The 21118-nt window shown below is 44.7% G+C and overlaps 1 protein-coding gene across 3 annotated transcripts in view; it reads left to right on the top strand.

Annotated features, from left to right (window-relative positions):
- Positions 1–21118, top strand: part of Eml1 (EMAP like 1) — a 188418-nt gene that overhangs the window by 114703 nt on the left and 52597 nt on the right. For all 3 annotated transcript variants that reach the window (XM_017796225.2, XM_017796224.2, XM_008825631.3), the window contains exon 3: positions 11443–11575. In XM_017796225.2, coding sequence (XP_017651714.1) covers positions 11443–11575 — 133 coding nt within the window. The remainder of the gene's footprint in view (positions 1–11442; positions 11576–21118) is intronic.

Genomic DNA, 21118 nt, shown 5'->3' with positions numbered 1-21118 from the left:
TTCAAAAAAAAAAAAAAAAAAAGCATTAGCTACTGATTGCCATGTCACACATGTCACACACCTGTACGATGTGTTCGTTCATGAAACAGTTTGGCAGGTTTCAATTCCGCTGCGTTTCCATTGCCAGAGAGTGGAGGAAGGAGAATCAGATGGCTGTGGAGCCATATAGTCTTAAAATTCCCACTAATACTACAGTGATTGCAGAGTTATTGTTGGCTAGGGCCACGCTCATTGCTAGTAGGATGCGGTGAGCAGAGCCCCTCTGGTGTTGCTATTGTCTGTGAAAACAGAAAATGCTGCAGCATCATGCATGGCCAAGAGGACACATTTGAGGAACTGGAAGAACCTGGGGCATGGCCAAAGAACCTCAGCACTTCCGTAGACCAGATCCTGTCTGGTCTTTAAATATGCTTGTGCTGTTGGAACAAGGGGAGAATGCTTGCACCTTACCCCGTCATAAGCAGGAGAGAAAAGAACATACCCTGTGTGATAGCTGATCTTTGTTGTCAACTTGATACCTGGGAAGAGGGAACTTCAGCTGAGGAATTTCCTTAATCAGATTGGCCTTTGGGAGTGCCTGTGTGGCATTTTCTTGATTACTAATTGATGTTGGAGGGCTCAGCCCAGTGTGGGCAGGTGGTCTGGGTTGTATAAGAAAGCTTGTTGAGCATAAATAGGAGGAAGCAAGCCAGTGGGCAGCGTTCCTCCCTGGGCTCTGCTTCAGTTCCTGCCTCCAGGTTCCTGCCCTGAGTTCTTGCCCTGAGTTCCTGCCCTGCCTTTGCCCCAGGATGGACTGTACAGAAGATGAAGTAAACCCTTTCCTCTCCAAGTTGCTTTTAGTTTATCACTACAGAAACAGAAAAGCAAACTAGAACACTGTGTCTGTTCAACTACGGAGGTGAAACTTACATGAACGGAGGAGAATGAGGTAGGCCAAAAGTTACTCGTGTTTTTTTTTTTCCTAGTTGTATTACAAATTTTTGGTGTGTGTGTAGGTGTACGTGCACATGTGTGCATGTTGTGTGGAGGCCAGAGGTGATGCTGGGTGAGCTCTGTCGCTCTCCACCATGAGTTTTGAGACAGGGTCTCTTGCTAAACATGGAGCTCAACACTTTGGCTGGACTGGCTCCTCTCCTGGACTGGAGTCACAGACAGGCACCAACATGCCCAGCTTTTATGTGAGTGCTGGGGATCTGTACTGAGGTCCTCATGCTTACATAACAAGCACTTTATCCTTTGAACCATCTCTTTTTTTCTTTTTTATACTTTCAGTCTGTTTAAAAAAAGTTCTGTTTTAGGAGGGTCAGCTTTTCTCATCTAGATGTAATCCGTTGTCAATATTCCTTTGGATAAGATTGGGGTCTGCTGTTCATTTTCCCAGTTCTAGGCTGAGTTACTATCTGGGACTCCCTTTGGCCACCCTGGCCAACAACTCAAAAGAAGATATCGCCTGTCTGGCATTGTTGCTTGTTATGTAGCTTTTGGCTATACATATGGACTCTTATGAAATTATATTGGCCCCTTTAATCTTTACAGTAGCAGGGATATCAGAGTATAAGGGCTCTAGTGGGGGGAGGGAGGCTATGGGAAGATGCTATCTGGGAAGTGGGTGTAAAAAATTTTTTAAAAAAAGTTCTGTTGTACATATTCCTAAATACATAGAAAATTATGCTTCAAAATTTACACTGTTACAATCACTGAATCCTGGTCAGCAGTGGGGCTCATGGCAAATGTCAGGAGAGCAGAACTGTGGTTTGGAGTTTATCAGCCTGTCCATCATGACCTGTACAGATTCCACCCAGTGCTAGAGAATGATATATAAAATATGGATGGAAGTCAGTTATTCTTCCCTCTGTAGGAAGTAGCAGTTTGGTAGCCAGCAAGTAGCTCATAGTTCTGGTTTTTAATGTGCTTGTTTGTGCAGACTGCAGTTAGGCAGTTGTCCTTTTGGATTCTTTACACCTTTTCTAGACATTTTTATTGATTTTACCACCTGGTGGTCCCTTCATCAGCAAATTGGGAAGGTGCATTAGTAGCTCCATCACTAAACAGAGGGTTACTCCATAGACTCGGCGGCTTCTGTGGCAGAGCAGCCCTGCCCTTCAAAGTTGCAGGGACCCTTTGGCCTCGGCTTTTACCCTCCACAGCCACCATCGCCAGCCAACTGCAGATCATCTGTACAGAACTTGTGCTGTGCATTTCACCTTTCCACAGTCCCCCCTGTGGGGACCCTTACACCCATCTTAAGGTAAGAAGGCAACTTCCAGGAGGCTGAATGACATGCTTGGGGTTCCTTGGCTGGCTGGGACAAACTTGGATCAGGACCCCAGGGCCTGGCTGAATTGGAATTGAGTTTGCTGTTTGTGTATGCTTCTTAGCAACGTCTCTTGAATTCATATTATTTAAGTCAAACCAAATATTTAAGAAATGAGTAGGGTGTGGTGGTACATGCCTTTAATCCCAGCACTTGGGAGGCAGAGACAGGTGGATCTCTGTGAGTTCGAGGCCAGCCTGGTCTACATTGTGAGTTCCAGGACAGCTGGGGCTACAGGGACACCCTGTCTCAAAAAGACCGAAAAAAAAAAATTCACCCCTTTAAATTGTACAATTCATGGATTTTTAATATAGTCACAAAGTCATAAAATCATTGGTACTAACAAACTTTAATTTTCCTCACCCAGAAGGAAAGCCTAACCTATTAGCAGTCCTTTTCTGGTTGGCCCCTCCCACAGCCCCTGGCTACCACTAATCTACTTGGTCTCTGGCTTTGCCTGCCTTGGACTTTTCCTATAAACCGACTCACACAATCCGTGGTCCATCATCTTTGTCTTTTCCCACTCAGCATAAGTATTTTAATGGCTCATCTGTGTCACAACATGTACTGTTCTTTTTATTGCCAAATAATATTCCACTGCATGCAATGGTTTTTTTTAATCCATTCATCAGCTGTGTGTGAACATTTGGGTTATTAATGACTTTGTGAAGTCTGTTAATGTCTACCTTCATATATATTTCCATTATACTCAACTCTTTCGTTTTTCTTTGTTTTTTGTTAGTTTGCTTTGAGACAGGGGCCTACTCTGTGCTCTTCCCGCCTCAGTCTCCTGAGTGCTGTGATTCTAGGTGTGTGCTGCCATACCTGGCCTTGAGTTCTTAATATTACTGGAGTCTGGAAACAGTAGGCCCATGCCTCAGAATGCAAATTAAAAACATGATACAGGGCTGAGGAGATAACTCAGTTGGTAGAGTGCTTGCCTAACATGCATGAGACCCTGGGTTTGATCCCAGGCACTGGATAAATCAGGTAAGGTGGTACATGCCTACATGCCTGTAACCCCAGCACTCATGAAGTGGAGGCAGGAAGATTGGGAGTTCAAGGTCATCCCTAGCTATATACTAAGTTCAAGGCCAGACTGGGCAATGAGGTTGTCTCAGAAAAAAGTACAATGGACAGCCCTGTCTACCTGTTGAAAACTGTATTAAAGTCAACTCATATGTATTCTGATAATTTTAAAGTCTCTTTGAAAAGGAGTTATAAGAGTTAGGCTTTCAGTCTGCTGTAGGTCTTCAGATTTGCATACCAGATGGCATCCTCTGCTGCATGGCCCTGTCTTCTGCCTCCTGTGACCTGTCCTGGAGGACTCACACCAGTGCAGGGCTCCCTTTACAGCCAGTTCTCCACGGGAGGCCAAGCTGCGACTTGGTCCCCTTGGTCAGCCAGGCCCTGGATAGTCTTTATGCTCCCAGACAGTGCTGCATTGCCAAGGGTGGCCTTCTGATGGGGCATTTTGTGTTCTGCCAGGATAACGTTAGGAAAGATTCCTAGAAGGAAGACACATGCCTGTGTAATTTAGCTAGATGGGGTGGTGGCAAGAGGACTCTCTCTCACTGCTGGAATTACCAACTTTGTCTTTCAATTTAGCATAAACAGATTGCTCGCTCTAGTTCCAAATAGAGACATTTTTGACACAGTTATTAGGAAATCTTGACATATAATGGTTAGGTATTAAAATTAAATTTTGGATTCTTTTTTTTTTTTTTTGAGGTGGGGTCTCCCTGTAGCTCCAGCTGGCCTAGAACTCACTATGTAGACCAGGCTGGCCCCAATCTCACAGAGATCCAACTGCCTCTGCCACCCCAGTGCTGGGATTAAAGGTATGTACTATCACTCCTGACTAAATTTTGGATTTTTACACTTAATCATATATATAATCTGACTTCATATAATTAAATTTACTTCTATACCTAATGGGAAGCTTTACTTACCAGATATTGCACATTGAAGTGATAGGGTTAATGATACTAATTTAAAGGATCTCCTATTTAGGTTTTATTAGTATCATAATGATATGCATTAGTAGATTTGACTAGCTATATTTGAATTTCCATATTTATAGCAGTTTTAAAACTGCAATTTTGAAAATATATTGTCAGAGAACGTGCTTCTTGAAGTCCGGCATTCTGATCCTACCATTAAGAAAGATGAAGGATGGGGCTGGAGAGATGCTCAGTGTGTTTGCTGCTCTTGCAGAGGACCCATGTTCAGCTCACAGCACCCACATCAGATAGCTCACAACCACCTGTAGGTCCAGCTCCAGTAAATCTGACACCCTCCTCTGATCTTTGTGGGCACCTCCCTGTCCCCACATACACAGACACACAGACATATACAAAAAATAAAAAATAGAATAAATTGTTTAAGAAGAAAGATGAAGTTGGTAAAGTGCTTGCCACACAGGTTCATCTTGGGGACCATTTCAGACCCAACCACTGCAAACACTAGCAAATTTGATTGGCTTTAGTACTAATTTTTTTTAAATATGATAGTGTGAGAGAAACCTAGAGGGCTATTTTATATAAAATCTGCATTTAGTTAGCATTTGGATCTAGAGCAATACTGCTGAGTTTTTAAGTCTGCTGTTTTGTTAGTCGGGGTCCCACACGATAGCCCAGGATAGCTTGGAACTCGTTGTGTCTCCCAGGTTGGCCTCAAGCTTGCAGCAGTGCCTTCTACCTCAGCCCCCTGAATGCTGGGATCATAGATGTGAGCCGCCATGCCTGGCTTGATGCTGCTGTTCTAAGAAGCCAGTGGTGATGGAACTCTGGGGATGCTCCTGGATGGGACGTAGCTAAAGTAAGGTTGTTTCTAACTTCATCCAAAATTGGTCCCGTGCTCCTCTCCATCCCTGCCTTCTTCCTCAGTTGGTGGAATTCATAGACATGGAACCCACCAAAACTCGTGTGTGTGTGTGTGTGTGTGTGTGTGTGTGTGTGTGTGTGTGTGTGTGTGTTGTATGGTGCTTGTGATCAGACCCAGGGCCTTATATGTGCCAGCCAACTGCCCTACAATTGAGCCACATACTTTGCTCAATTATTATAGATAAAACATATATTCTGGAAAGGCCTGCTCCTTGCACTTGATTTTCTTTACATGATTTTTATCAGTCCCATTTCCTCTTATGGAAAAGAGATAATACCAGATTATCATGAGACAGAATTTAGAAATTGTAACTCAAAAATTAACAGCTTGGTAACAACTTTTGAAAGAACAATGTAATGTTGTCTCTTAGAAACTCAGATCGTTTTAATTATTAGTATTTTTAAACTCTCCTATGTGGGCAGGCCAGATGGCTCAACTGGTAAAGCCACCTGCCACCAAGCCAGGTCCCCAGAGGCACGTGGTGCAACGAGGAACTGATTTCCACAAGCTGTTCTCTGACAGCCACACATGCTCTGTGGCATGAGCAAACCCCACCACCATTACACAGAATCAAAATAAATAGATAAATGTCTAAATTTTTTGAGACAGGGTCTCCATGTAGCTCTAGCTGGCCTGTGTAGAGCAAGCTGGCCTCCATCTCACAGAGATCCGCCTGCCTCTGCCTCCTGAATGCTAGGATTAAAGGCATGGACCACCATACCTAGCTAAATAAATTTTAAATTTGAAATCTTGTGTGTGGTGTGTGAGTGGGGGTGCATATACCATGACTCACGTGTGGAGGTCAGAGGACAACCTTAGGTGCCAGCCCTCGCCTTTCACCTTGCTTGAGACAGGGTTTTTTGTTGTTTGCCTCTATGTATACCGGGCTCGCCGGCCGGCCCTCGAGTTGCCAGAGACTCTCCTGTCTCATCTCCCATCTCCCACTGGGAGCCTTTATGTGGGTTCCAGGGATCTAAACTCAGGTCCTGATGTTCATGTGGCAAGCGCTTTACCCACTGAGCCATCTCCACACCCCAGAAGTAAGGTTTATGTTATTTAAAAATTTTTAATTTACATGTATGAGGGATTGCTCTCAGAGGCCAGAAGAAGGCATCAGATCCCCTGGAGCTGAAGTTCCAGGCAGTTGTGAGCTGCCCAGCATGGGAGCTGGAAACCAAACTCAGGTCTTCTGCAAGACCAGCAAGCACTCTTAACTGCTGAGCCATCCATCCTGCCCATGTTACTGAAATTAAGTGTGGGCTGATTGACACATATGCTCATCCTCTGTATCCCTGGGGGCTGGTACCTGGGCTACAGATATCCAAATCTGAGGGTGCTCAAGTCCCTCATATAAGATGGCATAATTTGCGCAGAGCCCATTCCTGTCCTCCAGTACGATTTAAATTGTGTCCATATCACAATTCCTAATATATTATTACTGCAGTGTGAATTGTGGTGTTCAGGAATGATGACAAGAGACATGATGTTGTTAAAGACATTGCCTGTCTTCAGTGGGTAGTACCCACAGACATGGAACCTGTGGGTACAGTTCCTTCTGTGTGTAGTCCTGGGAGCAGGTGACACCTCCCGGGAGCCAACAGTGGATGCAGCAGAAGGGCAGGTGTGCAGCCACCTGCATCGCAGCGTTCTTAGTGTGAGGACGGCTTGGCCTGCTCTTTTGGGTCTTTTCTGGACCCTCCCCAGCTCCCTCTGCCTCCTCTTTCCCAGGGCTGGGAGTGGTGACAGTGCATTGGTGTCAACCCAAGGGACACCATGGTCAGCCTGAGCTCTGGGGCTGAGTGTAAAGTTTGTCCTACCAAAGTATGTGGATGGAGGGGTGTGTGTGTCTAGATGGCCCCTCCCCCACCCCCAAGAGGGCAGTAGGTAGCTCACCTGAGGCAAAGTGTCTAACCAGGTGCTGCCTTTGAAGTGACACTGGTAGGTGATAGGAATTCCAGGGGGAGGGGGTTGATGGCTGGAATGTAAGGAAAGAGGACAGCCAAGGCTGATGTCTTAAGCCAGCAGTTCTCAGTATGAGAGCAGCCAAAGAGGAGACCCTTGGAACCCTCCCCAGCCCCATAGTACTGGGCTGCCGAGTACATCCCAGTGCACCCTCCAGGTCATCCACATCCACCCACACACTTGGAAAGCCACCAAGGGGTTGGCTTTGTTACTGTGTGTGTGTGTGTGTGTGTGTTCACTGAAGAGTGGGTGTGGGTATGTGAAAATAAAACCGCATGAACAGGAAGAGCCCCGCTCACAATGATCACTTTGGCAAAACTGTGTGGAACCACTGTCTGGGAGTCAGGGAGAGCAGCTTCTCCCTGCTCTCCTCAAGGCCTGGTTTCAGGTGGGAGCTGGATGAGGTGTGTTCGTACTAGGGAGGGAACACATTTGAGGTGTTCAACTGCCCTTCTGTAATGCCAGCTATTCAATGGGCACTGCTCTGCCTCCCTGTGGCAGGTGCCACTGGAGATTGCTGCTGGGGATGTGAAGACTGAAGCCCTAGAGGAGATTGGACAGAGCCCACAGAGCAGATGGTGGAGACCAGTGCCCAGTGCTGGCCTCTGCAAAGACAGATGGAGACAGTAACAGGATGGGTGACGGGCAGACACCAACCCTTGTCTACCTACAGGGCCAGTCACCAATGGCGGCTCATTCTCTCACAGTTCTGGAAGCCTGAATCCCAAAACCAATATCCCATGGTAAAAATCAAGGTGTTGACAGGGCCGGTTTGCCCCACACACATGGGACCCTTCCGTGGCTCGCTCCTGGCTGCTGGTGGTGGCGGTCCATGCCATTACTAGTAGATGCCTTATTCCTGGTCCTGCCATCTTCACACAACCTTTACAGGAGGACCCTCATTGAATTTAGGAGCCATCCATACCTTCGTTATAGTCATAAAGACTCAATTTCCAAGTCCATCTTGTGAGGTTGTTACTGGACATGCGTTTTGAAGGAGACCATCAACCAAGTGCACACACTTTAAAATAGTGAAAGGAAAGGCTAGTGAGATGGCTCAGTGGGTAAAGACACTTCCCCCAGACCTGACTACTAGAGTTCAGTCCCTGGGATCTACATGGTGGGAGGAAACGTGTTCTATGACCTCCACACGTGTGCTGTGGCAGGCACACCCCCATACACAAAGTCAATAAATAAAATGCTATAAAATTTTAAAAAATAACAAAATGGAGACTTACATGAAGTGTGGCAGAGAGAGAAGGCAGAGGCTGAGGAGAGGATCACAGCAGGCAGTAGACATGAGCAGGGAGACCAGACTTGTGTGAGACAAGGTCAAAGTCTTGGCATAAGGACTGCTGCATGTCTACCTCTGAGAAGTATTGGCTCCTGACTCGCCTCGTGCTTGGAGCAAGACACCTGGGGACTGTGGAGAAGGGCTTGGGACACAGGCTAGTGTTCTCTGGCCAGTGTGTTTCCCTGGCTTTTCCCTCTATTTCACACTAAAACAAGGAGAGGCTGGTCCTTACTTTAGGCATCATACTTTCAGTGTATCAAAAACATGGCATTCCATTCAGAATCCCTTGGAGATCCTAAATGGAGGCAGACTTGATTCTATAATGAACAAAATAAATTCTGCTAGCATTTGAAAAGTGAACTCAGAATTTTTAGGCTAGCTTCAATTTACAGAAGAGTTCCAACTACAGACATTTCCCATGTTAAACCATGCAGCACATTTTTCATCATGAATGGACCATTGCGGATGCACAATTGTTAAGTGCAGACCGTGTGTTTTTCAGACTTCCATAGTCTATCCCTTACGTCCTCACACCCACCGGCAGCTCCTCTAGGGTACCATATGTGTTTGATCATCATGGTCCCTAGGCTCTCCCAGACTGCAGTTTTTCTTGGTTTTGATGACCTTGATGGTTCTGAGGAGTGCTGGCTAGGCAGTTCACCGACCTTCATGTGGGTCTGTCTGATGTTCTTCTGGGCAGACTCAGGAAAGGGGTTTAGGGAGCAGGACCACAGAGGTGAGGGACCATCCTCACCATGTCCAGCTGTACTAGGTGAATACCATCCACGTGAGTCACTTGCTAGATCATCTGTGACTGGATTACCTGCTTGGATGAGGAGGTACCTGCCAGACTCCTTTCTATGAAGTTATTCCCCCCGCCATAATGTCCTGTCTAGAAGAGAGTCACATACCACCCACACTTGAGTGGAGTAGTGACCTGCCTCATGAGGGCAGAGTGTCTGTATAAGCCATTGCTGATTCTACTGGAGACGTTTCTCTAGTCTCATGGCTGAGAACAGACCATCCATCTCAATCATCATTGCTTGGTGGTATTTGCCTATGGTCACCCATCTGCCCACTAGGTTATAAACCAGTGCTGTGTTCCCACTTTGGCCACTGGCTGCTGTGTCCCTCTGGCTTACCCCCTCTACCCAAGGCCAGGCACCTGTGGTGGTTGTGGTTTGACCTTTTCTTTACTAGCTGGCCTCCCTCTTTGCTTATCCAGCCCCTCCTCTCCAGTGTTGAGAATCCTGACTCTTGCATCCTTCCCTCAGCCTCACTGTCCTGCTCCAGCATCCGAGTAGAGTGGCTCTAGCATGTACAACCTGTACCAACCAAGCTCGGTGCTCCTCACAGCTCCTTTGTCTAGTTCTTGTTGATATCTGAAGTTACTTAGGCCAGCACCTTTCCCTAACAACTTCAGAAAAGGGACGCCATGCATTGTAATACAGTTAGATCCTGTTGCCATCCTGTGTCCTTTCATGGGGTTCCCCACTCCTTTTGCAGATATTAAAGTTCATCAGTGAGGCTGTCTGGGCTTTGAGACTGCGTAACACGGTAGTATGATACAGAGCCATTTCTTCCTAGACGTCTCACTTGCTTCTACTCACCCACCCCCAGCCCTTGGTGGCACACCATGATCTGTTTCTGTCTTTACTCTTTCTAGGCTGTCATAGAAAATAACCACAGCATAGAACTCCCATTCGTTTCTTTCCCTGTTACTGTGATAAATACTCAAACAAAAACAAGGGAGAAAGGGTTTATTTTGACTCACAGTTCAAAGATACAGACAGGCATGGTGGGGCAGTCAAGGCAGCAGGGGCTGGAAGCAACTGATCACATCACATCTGTGATTGGGAAACAGAAATCGATGAACGTGTGCTCCTCCTTTGCTCTTCCCCTTCTTCACATGTTCCAGAATCCCAGCCAGAGAATGGCACCATCCACAGTTGGCAGGTCTTCCCACCTCAATAAACACAATCAAAATACCACCATCACCACCCATGACCAGAATCAAGTTCCCAATTAACACTAACCATCATACTTAGCAAAGTGGACTTCAGACCCATGTGTATGCAGACAGGGTAGTCTGTTGTCAAATGGACCGGTTTGTTTATCCATCTACCATGGAAGGACATCTTGGTTGCTTCTAGTTTTTGACAATCATAACTAAAGTTGCTATAAACATTTGCATGCAGGTTTGTGTGTAGACATAAGTTTTCAGATCAATTAGGTAAATACCTACTGTCAGCAGATTTACTGGATCATGTGGTAAGACTATATTTAGCTTTATAAAAACTGGCAAACTATTCCAAACTGGCAGCTGCAGGTCTCATTCCCACCATCAATGAATGAAAGTTTCTGCCACTCCTGTCCCATCTAGCAATTGCTATTTTGTTTTTTGGATTTTAGCCATCCTTATAGATGTACAGAGCTATTTCATTATTGATTTGATTTGCATTTCCCTAATGATAATGATGCAAAGCATCTTTTCATGTGCCCATTTGCCATCAGTAGATTTTCTTTACTGAGAAGATCTACCTTAATGATCTTTTGCCATTTATTTATTTATATGTGTTTTGCCTACATGAATGTAAGTGCACTTGTGATGTGCAATGCCTGCAGAGACCAGAAGAGGGCATCAGATCCCACTGGAACTGGAGTTTCAGCTGGTCATTAGCTACCATGTGGGTGCTGGGAATCGAACCTGGGTACAGTGCTCTTAACCACTGAGCCATCTCTCCAGCCCCTCTCATCACTTTTGGGTTAATGTTTGTGACGGGCAAGAGGCTGCTATCTAGGCTCACTGTTGTCTCACCATTTGTTGAGAGATGGTCCTTTCTCTAACCCATTTGCCTGTGTACCCATGTCCTACTTGCTGCTTTTTAAAACTGATGCTCTCTTCCTTTCTGTGCAGCTCAAGCTCTGTAAGGCATTACCACTGTGAGGGAGGACATTCTGATATCGTCTTGTGCTTCTTTTTCAGTAAGACCACTGGTGCAGACCCTGCCTCTAAGAACCACCGTCAACAATGGCACCGTGTTACCAAAGAAACCCAGTGGTTCCCTCCCATCCCCCTCGGGGTCCAGGAAAGAAACTGTTGTGCCAGCAACCAAAAGGTAGGCCTCAAGAACGACCTTTCCTGACTTCTCACAGTGGCTTTGTCTACAGAGGAGCTGCATAAATTTAGTATTTGTCTTGTTTTAGGTTTAATCCTATTGCCTGTGAAATATCAACCCAGACTGCTGTGTGGTATTTTGTAATTTTACTTAAAGTTTTCCTTATAAGAACAACTGAGACTATAACCTTGGAAAAAATTAGTGTGTTGTTCCTGCCTACATCTCTACATGCAACATAGCATAAGTTTAGATTGCCATAGAAACCTTAAAATTTTATGGGTGAGATTTTGGTGAACTCATACTTTTAAACAGTACCTAACAGAGTTCTACATGTTGGTGTCAGATTGGTCATAGTTCACATTTAACTTTTTGATGATTTCATAATTGTCACATTGTTGTCATGTATTTTACAGCCAGTATTAATTCTTAGACTGTAGAAAATTAAATACCTGGTGGTTTTATAGTATAGCTAGCTTTGAGGCAATTCCTCTGCAACTCCCTCTCTCATAGACATAAGAATGCAGTAGGGGGCTGGGGAGGTGGCACAGAGGTTAAAGCACTTGCTGCACAGCCAGCAACCATGAGGACCCAAGTGCCATTTCCAGAACCCTTGTAAATGCTGAGTGAGCATGGCGGCCCACCTCTAATCCCTGTATTTGGAAAGCAGATTTAGGAGCTCCCCAGGGCAAGCTGGCTAGATAAGATTAGCCTTATGTCAAGCTCTGCGTTCAATTGAAAACTCTACCTCAATGAATAGGGCGAAGAACAATCAAGGAAGACTCCTAATGTCCACCTCATGGCTCCACAACCACATCTGCACATGCGTATGCACCTACACACATGCAAACATGCATACACATGTGTACATGAACAGTGCATGTGCACACACATGTGTGCATACAAGAGAAAGGGAAAGATAACTGCAAAACGTGTGGAGTTTGGATTTGGGTGTTATAGCTAAAATTTCTTCTGGGAGGTGTTAACAATGTCTGCTCCCTTCTCCTTTGGTCCTTACAACAAACCAAGATACCAAACTGCAGTCTGGGAAATAAGTGAATTATTGGGCTTATTTACTGCGCAATGGGTGAAGGTTTACCTTCAGAAGTGGGGGTGCTCCCCTTCTAAGGCCCCCCCGGAAAGTCTTCATCCAAGCATGGATGGTGATTCCCCCTTGGCTTCCTCAGTTTGTGTACCCTTAGACTCTCCCCCATCATGCAACTGGGGCCCACTGGTTGATTGGAAGGTGTGACTGACTCTTCCTGCCCCATCTTTCTTACGGAGTACAGTCAACAAACTTAGCTGTGATGATCCTAGGCAAATGGGTACAACCAAGCTTGGGAACATGGTGTCTGTCCACTGTCTGCCCGTCAGAGGATGGTCCTGTGCAACAGGTGCAGATCCTGCAGTGCTCAGAGGACACCTGTGGGCTTTTAAGGGTCAGGGCTGGATCTATAGCTTCTGTGACTTAGAACGGGGAATCTAGCTACCTTGTGTCCTCTTTTCCATGAACATGGTTCCTCTTCAGAAGGTGACTGTGAACCCCAACCCATGACATCTGGGCTCAGGGGATTTGGAGCTAGTGTTTACCATGTGTTTTTCATGGCTTGCTTTTTCATGTTGGCAGAGGCTCTATGGGACAGCCCTGATCATCCCCCCATCCATCAGGTGAGACACAGAGGCTCATCAAGATGCACAGAATCATTTTGTCCCTGTCCTAGTTTTGTTTCCTGTTGCTGGTACGAAATACCCTGACAAAAGCAACTTAAGGGAGAAACAGTTTATTTTAGCTCACAGTTCAAGTTTAGAGCCTATCCTAGCCAGGGAGTTAGAGCAGGAGCTTGAAGCAGTGGTCATATCTGCATCAAGAGCAGAGACAATGAACGCAGGTGTGTGTGCCAGTGCTCAGCTGGCTCTCCCCTTTCCATTCCAGTCTGGAGCCCAGCCCATGAAATGGTGCCCACCCACACTTAGGTTGGGTATCCCCACCTTTAAGAAAACCTCTCTCAGACATGCCCACAGGCCAACAGAACCCTGACATTTCCTCAATGAGTCTCTCTTCCCAGGTGATTCTGATTGTTTCAAGTTGACAATCAAAACCAACCATGTAGTTGAAAACAGATCCATGGAAGAGGGTGCCTGTGGGGCCCATTGAGGTGCTCAACCTGGAGGGCTCTGCCTTTATTAGTGTCATCCTCCAGGACTGGCTACTTTAGAGAGAAGATGTACCAAGTGGGGAACTTCCCAATGATAGCATCGTCATGTTCTTTCTTGGGTGGCAGCTGACAAGTGTCTTGGGGTTTGGGTCAGTGAACTGAGAAATGAGTGAACCATATTTCACACAGGGGCAAGTTGTAACTAGGCCAAAGGGATGTGGTCCAACGGACTTCAAATAAATGATGCCAGGCCTAAAAATGGATGCTGACATTGCAGCTCTATCAAAGTTATGACATCTTTCAGATGTATGTGGAATTTATGTAGAATGGTTTGTCCTTCACCAAGCAGATTCTCCTTGCCATTGAGTCGCAGGTCTTTTTTTAAATGAATTTTAAGAAAATCAGTTTTGTTTTTTGGTCTTTGTGAGATAGAGTCTCCCTGTAGCCCCGGCTGGCCTGGAACTTGCTTTGTAGACCAGGATGGCCTCAAACTCACAGAGATCTGCCTGCCTCTGCCTCCCAAATGCTGGGACTAAAGGCATGCGCCACCACGCCCAGCTTTTTAAACAAAGTTTTATAGCTTATCTTTTACTGTCTAGAATAGTTTTTTTCCCCAAGTAGTTTATCATTTTTGACATAGTGAATAGGACTGTTTTCTTAATTTCCTTTTCAGAGTATATAGAAATATATCTGCCTTTTTCTGTGTTGGCTTTTGCATCCTGAAATTCTGCTGAAATCACTTAATAGGTTTAGTGGGGTTTTGTGTAATCTAGTGGGGTTTTCTGCATATTAGATCTTGCATCTGCATAGGCTCACTCATCGTTTTCCTTTTTTTTTCCCCCTTGTGTAATTGCTGTTGCTAAGATTTCTAGTACTGTGTTAAATAACAGTGACAACCAGGAGTGATGGCCCATGCCTTTAATCCGAGCACTCGGGAGGCAGAGGCAGGTGGATCTCTGTGAATTAAAGGCCAGCCTGGTCTACATAGTAGTTCCAGGCCAGCTGGGACTACTGGGAGACCAAATAAATAAATAAATAAATAAATAAATAAATAAATAAATAAGTAAATAACAGTGACAATGGTGGGTGTTACCACTTATTTCCTAGTCTGTTTTGTTTTGTTTTTGGTCTTTTAAGACAGGGTCTCCCTGTAGCTCCAGCTGGCCTGGAACTTGCTATGTAGACCAGGCTGGCCTTGAACTCACAGAGATCCGCCTGCCTCTGCCTCCCAAGTGCACCACCATGCCTGGCTTCATGTATGGCTTTTGTTAGGAGTCTTTTGCTTCAATTTTTACTTTATTGAGTGGCTTTATCATAAAAGCATTTTTAATTCTGTTCAATGCTTTTTCTTTTTCTTTTCCTTTTTTTTTTGTGTGTTTTTGAGACAGGGTCTCCCTGTAGCCCCAGCTGTCCTGGAACTCACTATGTAGACCAGGCTGGCCTTGAACTCACAGAGATCTGCCTGCCTCTGCCTCCCAAGTGCTGGGACTACAGGTGTGCGCCACCACGCCTGGCCTTTTTTTTTTTTTTTTTTTTTTTCCCCAATGCTTTTTCTTTTAAAAAATTTATTACATTTTCCTTATTATTTTGCAGAGGTTTGTATGTGTGCATGCTACAGCATGCATGTGAGGTCAGGGGACAACTTGTGGGAATCTGTTCTTCTCCTTCCACCACAAGGGTCTTGGGATCATACTCAGGTCTTTGGGCTGCATGGCAAGTGTCTCTACCCACAGAGCCATCTTGCTGGCCCTCAAATGCTCTTTTGCATTAATTGAGATGATCATGTGGTATTTGCTCTTTATTCTGTTAATGTGGTATATTGTTTGATTTTCACATGTTGAACCATCTTTGCATGCCAAGTACAAATCCCACTTGGCCATATTATACAATCTTTTAAATATATTGTTAAATTTAGTTTGTTGGTATTTTGTTGAGAACATTTCAGTTGACTTCCATAAAGGATATTGGCCTTCATTTTTCTTTTCTTATAGTTTCCTTGTCTGATTTAGCTAACAAAGTTATACTGGTCTCATAGGATCGAGCTGGAACTGTTCTGTGTCCTTCAATTCTTTTGAAGAGGATTAACGCTAATTATTCTTTAAATGTTTGATGGGATTCTCCAGTGCAGCCATCTGGCTTTGGGATTTTCTTTGTTGAGAGATTTCTTATTACTGCTTCAGTCTCCCTGCTTATTATTGGCTTCTTCATATTTTCATTTCTCTATGAATCAGTGTTATTAGGTTATATATTTCTAAGAAAGTATCCATTTCCTCTAGGTTATCCAATTTATTGGTATGTAATTATTCATAGCAGCCTCTTATAATTCTTTTTATTTCTGTGACATCAGTTGCAATGCCCTTTCAATTCAACTTTTAATTATTCAAATCTCCTCTCTCTCTTCCTCTTTTAGTTTCCCTGAAGGCTTTTCAATTTTCTTGATCTTTTCAAAAAGAACCAACCCTTGATGTGGCTAATTGTTCTTCCCTTTATTCTTCTGCTTTCTGTTTCATTCGTTTCTGTTCTGACCCTTTAGTTTCTTTCTCCTGCTAGTTTTTAGTTTCAGTTGCTCTTTTTCTAGTTGGTTGAGGTGTAAAGTTAGGAGGTGGTTTGAGGTCTTCTTTCTTCTCATGTAAGCATTCACCACAAAACTCCGCTCTCACCACAGCTTTTACTGCTCTTCTGGAGGTAGTGCTGTGTTATGTTTTCATTTGTATTAGTCTCTAGATAGTTTCTAAATTTCCTTCTGAGTTCATCTTTGACCATGGTTAAGAATGAGTTCATTTCAAAATTGACCTTTATAGTAGCGACTAATGAAGAATCTAATTTCTTGGCCGGGCGGAGTGTGCTGGGCTGGCCCCACCACCGCCCCCCCCCAAAAAAAAAGAAAAAGAAAAAGGGAATTTCTTTCTTTTAAAAAAGTTTTTAAAAATTATTTGTGTGTGTGTGTGTGTGTGTGTGTGTGTGCATGCGCACGCGCAGTGCAGTGCTCATGGAAGCCAGAAGAGTTAAAGGCAGTTGTGACCTGCCCAGTGTAGGTGCTGGGAACCAAACTCAGGTCCTCTGTGTGTACAGTAGGTACTCTTAACTGTTGAGCCATCTCTCCACTCTTTCCTTTTTAGTTTTAACGTTTTTATATAATTCACATCTTGATATATTTAGAATTTAAATGAAAAGTATTTCAGAGTAAAATTATTAGACATAGCCTCTAGCTTTTAGTTTATTTACTCTCTTTTTTGAGACAAGGTCTCTCTGTAGCCCCAGCTGGCCTGAAACTCACTATGTAGACCAGGCTGGCTTCAATAGCACAGATCCACCTGCCTCTGCCTCCAGAGGTCTGGTATTAAAGGCACGTGCCACCATACTGGCTGCTTTACTTCTTGAAGAATATATGTCAAGTGCTCTTGAACTTTGACTTTGTAAGTCTCTGGTACACAACAACTTTAACATGCAGCGATGTCCATGTTTCGGGCTTTCTTGAGATTGACATGCTTGTTAGCATTTCTGGAAAATTGTATTTTGAATTCTAATATTTGAAACAATTATTCAGGTTAGGATGAGACTGTTTCCTGAAACTGACCACAGGAATAAATAGAACCTAATTGAAGGTTTCCCACAGGATGTGAAAGAGACAGGAGGCATTGGTGAGTATTTTGTCCCATTTTTAAAGCAGAGATGATGATATCAATAGTTTTTCTTCACAACAGGATCTCATGTAGCCCAAGGTGGCTTCAAAATCACTGTGTAGCAAGGATGACCTTGAACTTCTGATCTTCCTACCTCCACCTCCTCAGTACTGGGATTACAGACATTTGCCAGAAGGCCTAGTTGGATATAATCCTTTATAGTAACAAGTTCTAAGGCCAAGTGTTGAATGCTATCATCTCTAATCTTCCAAACAACTTTGCAAGGTAGAATTTGTATGGCTGTTCGGTCAGTAAGAAAATTCAGGTTTGGAGAAGCGAAGCACCTTCTCCAGGGTTCCCAGGGGTCGAGGGTGGGGATGTGAACTCCATTGGGTCCGTTACAGGGTGGGGATGTGGGCGCTACCTGGTCTGGCAAAGGTCTCCAACTCTGGTGTCTACTCACGAAAACTGCTTGATATGTCCAGTGTTTAGAAGCAAAAACTGGGCTCAGGAGTGATGGCAATTCTGAGCAGAGGTTTCTGGCAAGTTATAAGCCAGAGACAGACCTGCCCATTAAGCAGGGCTGTAGGAGTCTAGACTCCAGGGAGAGCAGGCGGCCTATGCTGTAGCGGAAAGCCTAGGTCTTCATTCTGAGTCCCAGCCAAGAACAAAAGGTTCCTGGATAGTGAGAACTCTCCAGTATTGTCTTAAGAAGAAGGAAAGAAGAGGGACATGGAGGAAGGAAAAATTATGATTTATCACTGTGTGTGGGTACACACACATAAGCACAGCATCTACATGTACCTTCTATGACCTCTGTAAACTTTACTTTTCCTTCTTTCCATCTTTCCTTTCTTTTTTTCTGTTCTTTTTTTTTTTTGTTTTTTTTTTTTTTTTTTTTTTGGTAGTATTGGGGATTTTTGTGGTACTGGGAGCTGATCCCAGGGCCTCCTGCATGCTAGGCAAGCACTCTACCACTGAGTTACATCCCCAGCTAGATTCATCTTAGTAATTATGAAGTAATACAATCCAGTTCACCTGCTCAGCTGTTGTCAGTGTGAGGCTGCTATCTGGATGTGGTTTTCTAGACTCTGTGCTTTGAGTGCAGAGGACTGTGGTCCCACCAGCTTCCAAGGGCTTCTGTGGATGTAAGCCCCATCCACCTGGACACTGGAGATACAACAGCAGCCTCTAGTCATGACTGTGGTGATGTTCTTGGAGCTTTCTCTTTAGGAAAGCTTTCTGACAGCAGAAATAAGCAAGCAGGACATCCTGAATATTGAGATTAAAACAGGGTCTAAGGCACAGCAAATGAATGTGTTTAGGAGAATTTGGTTGTAATCACAGTTCCAAATGAACCAGGTTGGGACATCTGGGGGCATGCTTGGTGAGTGCTTGTTTTCAAGAGAAGACTCTGGAGGTTTTCAGCCTGGTGCTTAAGAACAAAATCCCCCTTGGAAATGGTCCAGCCCCAGCAGTTGTGCTTTGTATAGCCCATTAACACTTAGTTTGGGATTGGGGGCTCACTTCAGAATCCTTGGGAAAAGCTTTGTTTTTATTAGTCAAAGGAAAAAAGGCAGAAAATCCAAGGAAAACCTTGTGGGCCATACCTGGACTGCTGAGCTGAGGCCAGCAACAGAACAATTTCCACTGGCTTAAGACAGAGACAATTGCTTGTTCTCTTGGGGAGTAAGCAGACTGGGGCGGGGAGCATAGAGACCAGAACGGCAGACCTGGTAGGAGCAGCGTTTCGACAGCCGAGGGTGAGGGCAGCGGTGGGACAGCCGTTGCTTCCAAGTGAACAGCCGGTCACCGTTGGGGAAAGTCTTGCTTCTTGTCTGTGTGACTGTGCAGACGTCAGCGCCAGATACACGCACCAGACAAAGAGCTGAAAACAGGACCTGACTTCAGTTGGTTTTTAAAAAATATTTTATTTTTTAATTTTATGTGTATGAATGTTTTGCCTGCATGTATGCAAGTGCACCTGTGTTGTGCAATGCTTTTAGAAGTCAGAAGAGGTTGTTGCATCCCCTGGATCTGGAGTTGAGGATAGTTGTTAGCTACCATCTGGGTGCTGGGAACCAAACCTGGATTCCGTATAAGAACCACTTAACTACTGAGCCATCTCTCCACCCCTCAGTTGATTTTTTAAGTTATTTCTAAGCCAGACATGGTAGTTCATTCATGTCACCTCAGCACTTGAGAATCTGAGGCAGGAGGACTGCCACGAATATAAGGCCAGTTGAGTCTATATAGTGAGTTCTAGGCCCTACTGGACTAAAGGGTGAGACCCTGCCTCAAAATTTAAAATACACACACAGACACACAGACACACAGACACACACACACACACACACACACACACACACACACACGTTTCTTTGTTATTCAGATCCAATAAAATGGAGGTGTTAAATGAGTTTTGAGTCTGTCCTCAGTAGCAGCATAGAGATGGGACTATTCTCCTTTTGAGCCAGGGAGGGATCATTTGGAACCTGCCAGTTCTCAGAAGTCATCCAGTATCAGTTTCCAAAACGCAGATATTCAGCTTTTTCTTTTTTCTTTTTTTGTCTCCAATTAGCCTGGAACACACTCTGTAGACCAGGTTGGCCTTGATCTCACAGAGATATGCCTCCCAAGTGCTGGGATTAAAGGTATGGGCTCCCACACCCAGCCTAGCATTTTTTCTAAGATTTACTTTTGTTTACGTGTATGTGATGCATACTAAATGTGTGCAGGTGCCCACAGAGGCTAGAAGAGAGTGTTGGATTCCCTGGAACTGGTGTTATAGGTGGTTATGAGCTGCCCAGTGTGAGTGCTGGGAACTGAACTGGGTCCTCTGGAAGTACAGCAAGTGCTCTTATCCACTGAGCCATCTCTCCAGCCCTAGATAGTAAGTTTTCTATGGTAGAGGAAAGTAAAAATGTTTTTTTTTCTTGGGGCTGGAGAGATGGCTCAGCGATTAAGAACACTGGTTGTTCTTGCCGAAGACCCAGGTTAGAATCCCAGCACCCACATGGCAGATAACAACTGTCTGTAACTCCAGTTCCATGGGATCTGACAGCCTCTTTTGTCCTCCATAGGCACTGCACGACACAGGTGCACTTACCTACATGCAGGCCATACACGCATACACATAAAATAAAAATAACAAATAATAAATATTTTTAAATGTTTTTTTTTTCTCTAAGACTTTCTGAGATAGTGTTCCTCAGAAAAGACTTGTGGTTTTTTTTCCCCGAAGATACAGTTTTGGGGGCTGCAGAAATGGGTTGGTGAGTAAGTGTGCTTGCTGCACCTGCAGAGACTCTGTGTTCAGAGCCCCAGCACCCACATAAAAGATATATCCACAGTGCAAGCCTACACTAGGGGTCATCACAGAAGAATTGGGGGGTGGGGATAGAGCCAGAGCAACAGGCCTCCTGCTGCTAGATAGTTCTTGTCATGATAGGGAAGCTGCACCCACAGGATCTCCACAATGGGTAGCCTAACAAGACCTGTGTAATGACAGAACAGGTTGACATGCCAATGTGGATGGGTGAGATGGCACAGGGTCTCACCGCTAGATAAAGAGCTACAGGTGACCAATGGGTGCTAAAGGAGGGAGAATTTGTTTTCTCCGGGGACTAGCTCCCTGATAGATTATCTAGTCCCAAGTGCTCAGCCCTAAACACATGTACACACAAGTACCACTAAATGGACTCAGTGCATTATATATATATAATGCATATATGTATTATATATGTTAATGTGTATGTATAATTACA

This window comes from Nannospalax galili, unplaced genomic scaffold (assembly GCF_000622305.1).
Source record: "Nannospalax galili isolate Female #2095 unplaced genomic scaffold, S.galili_v1.0 scaffold188, whole genome shotgun sequence".
Classification (NCBI taxonomy): Eukaryota; Metazoa; Chordata; class Mammalia; order Rodentia; family Spalacidae; genus Nannospalax; species Nannospalax galili.
Note: the sequence above shows the minus strand (reverse complement) of the source record. Positions and strands in the feature narration are given on the sequence as shown.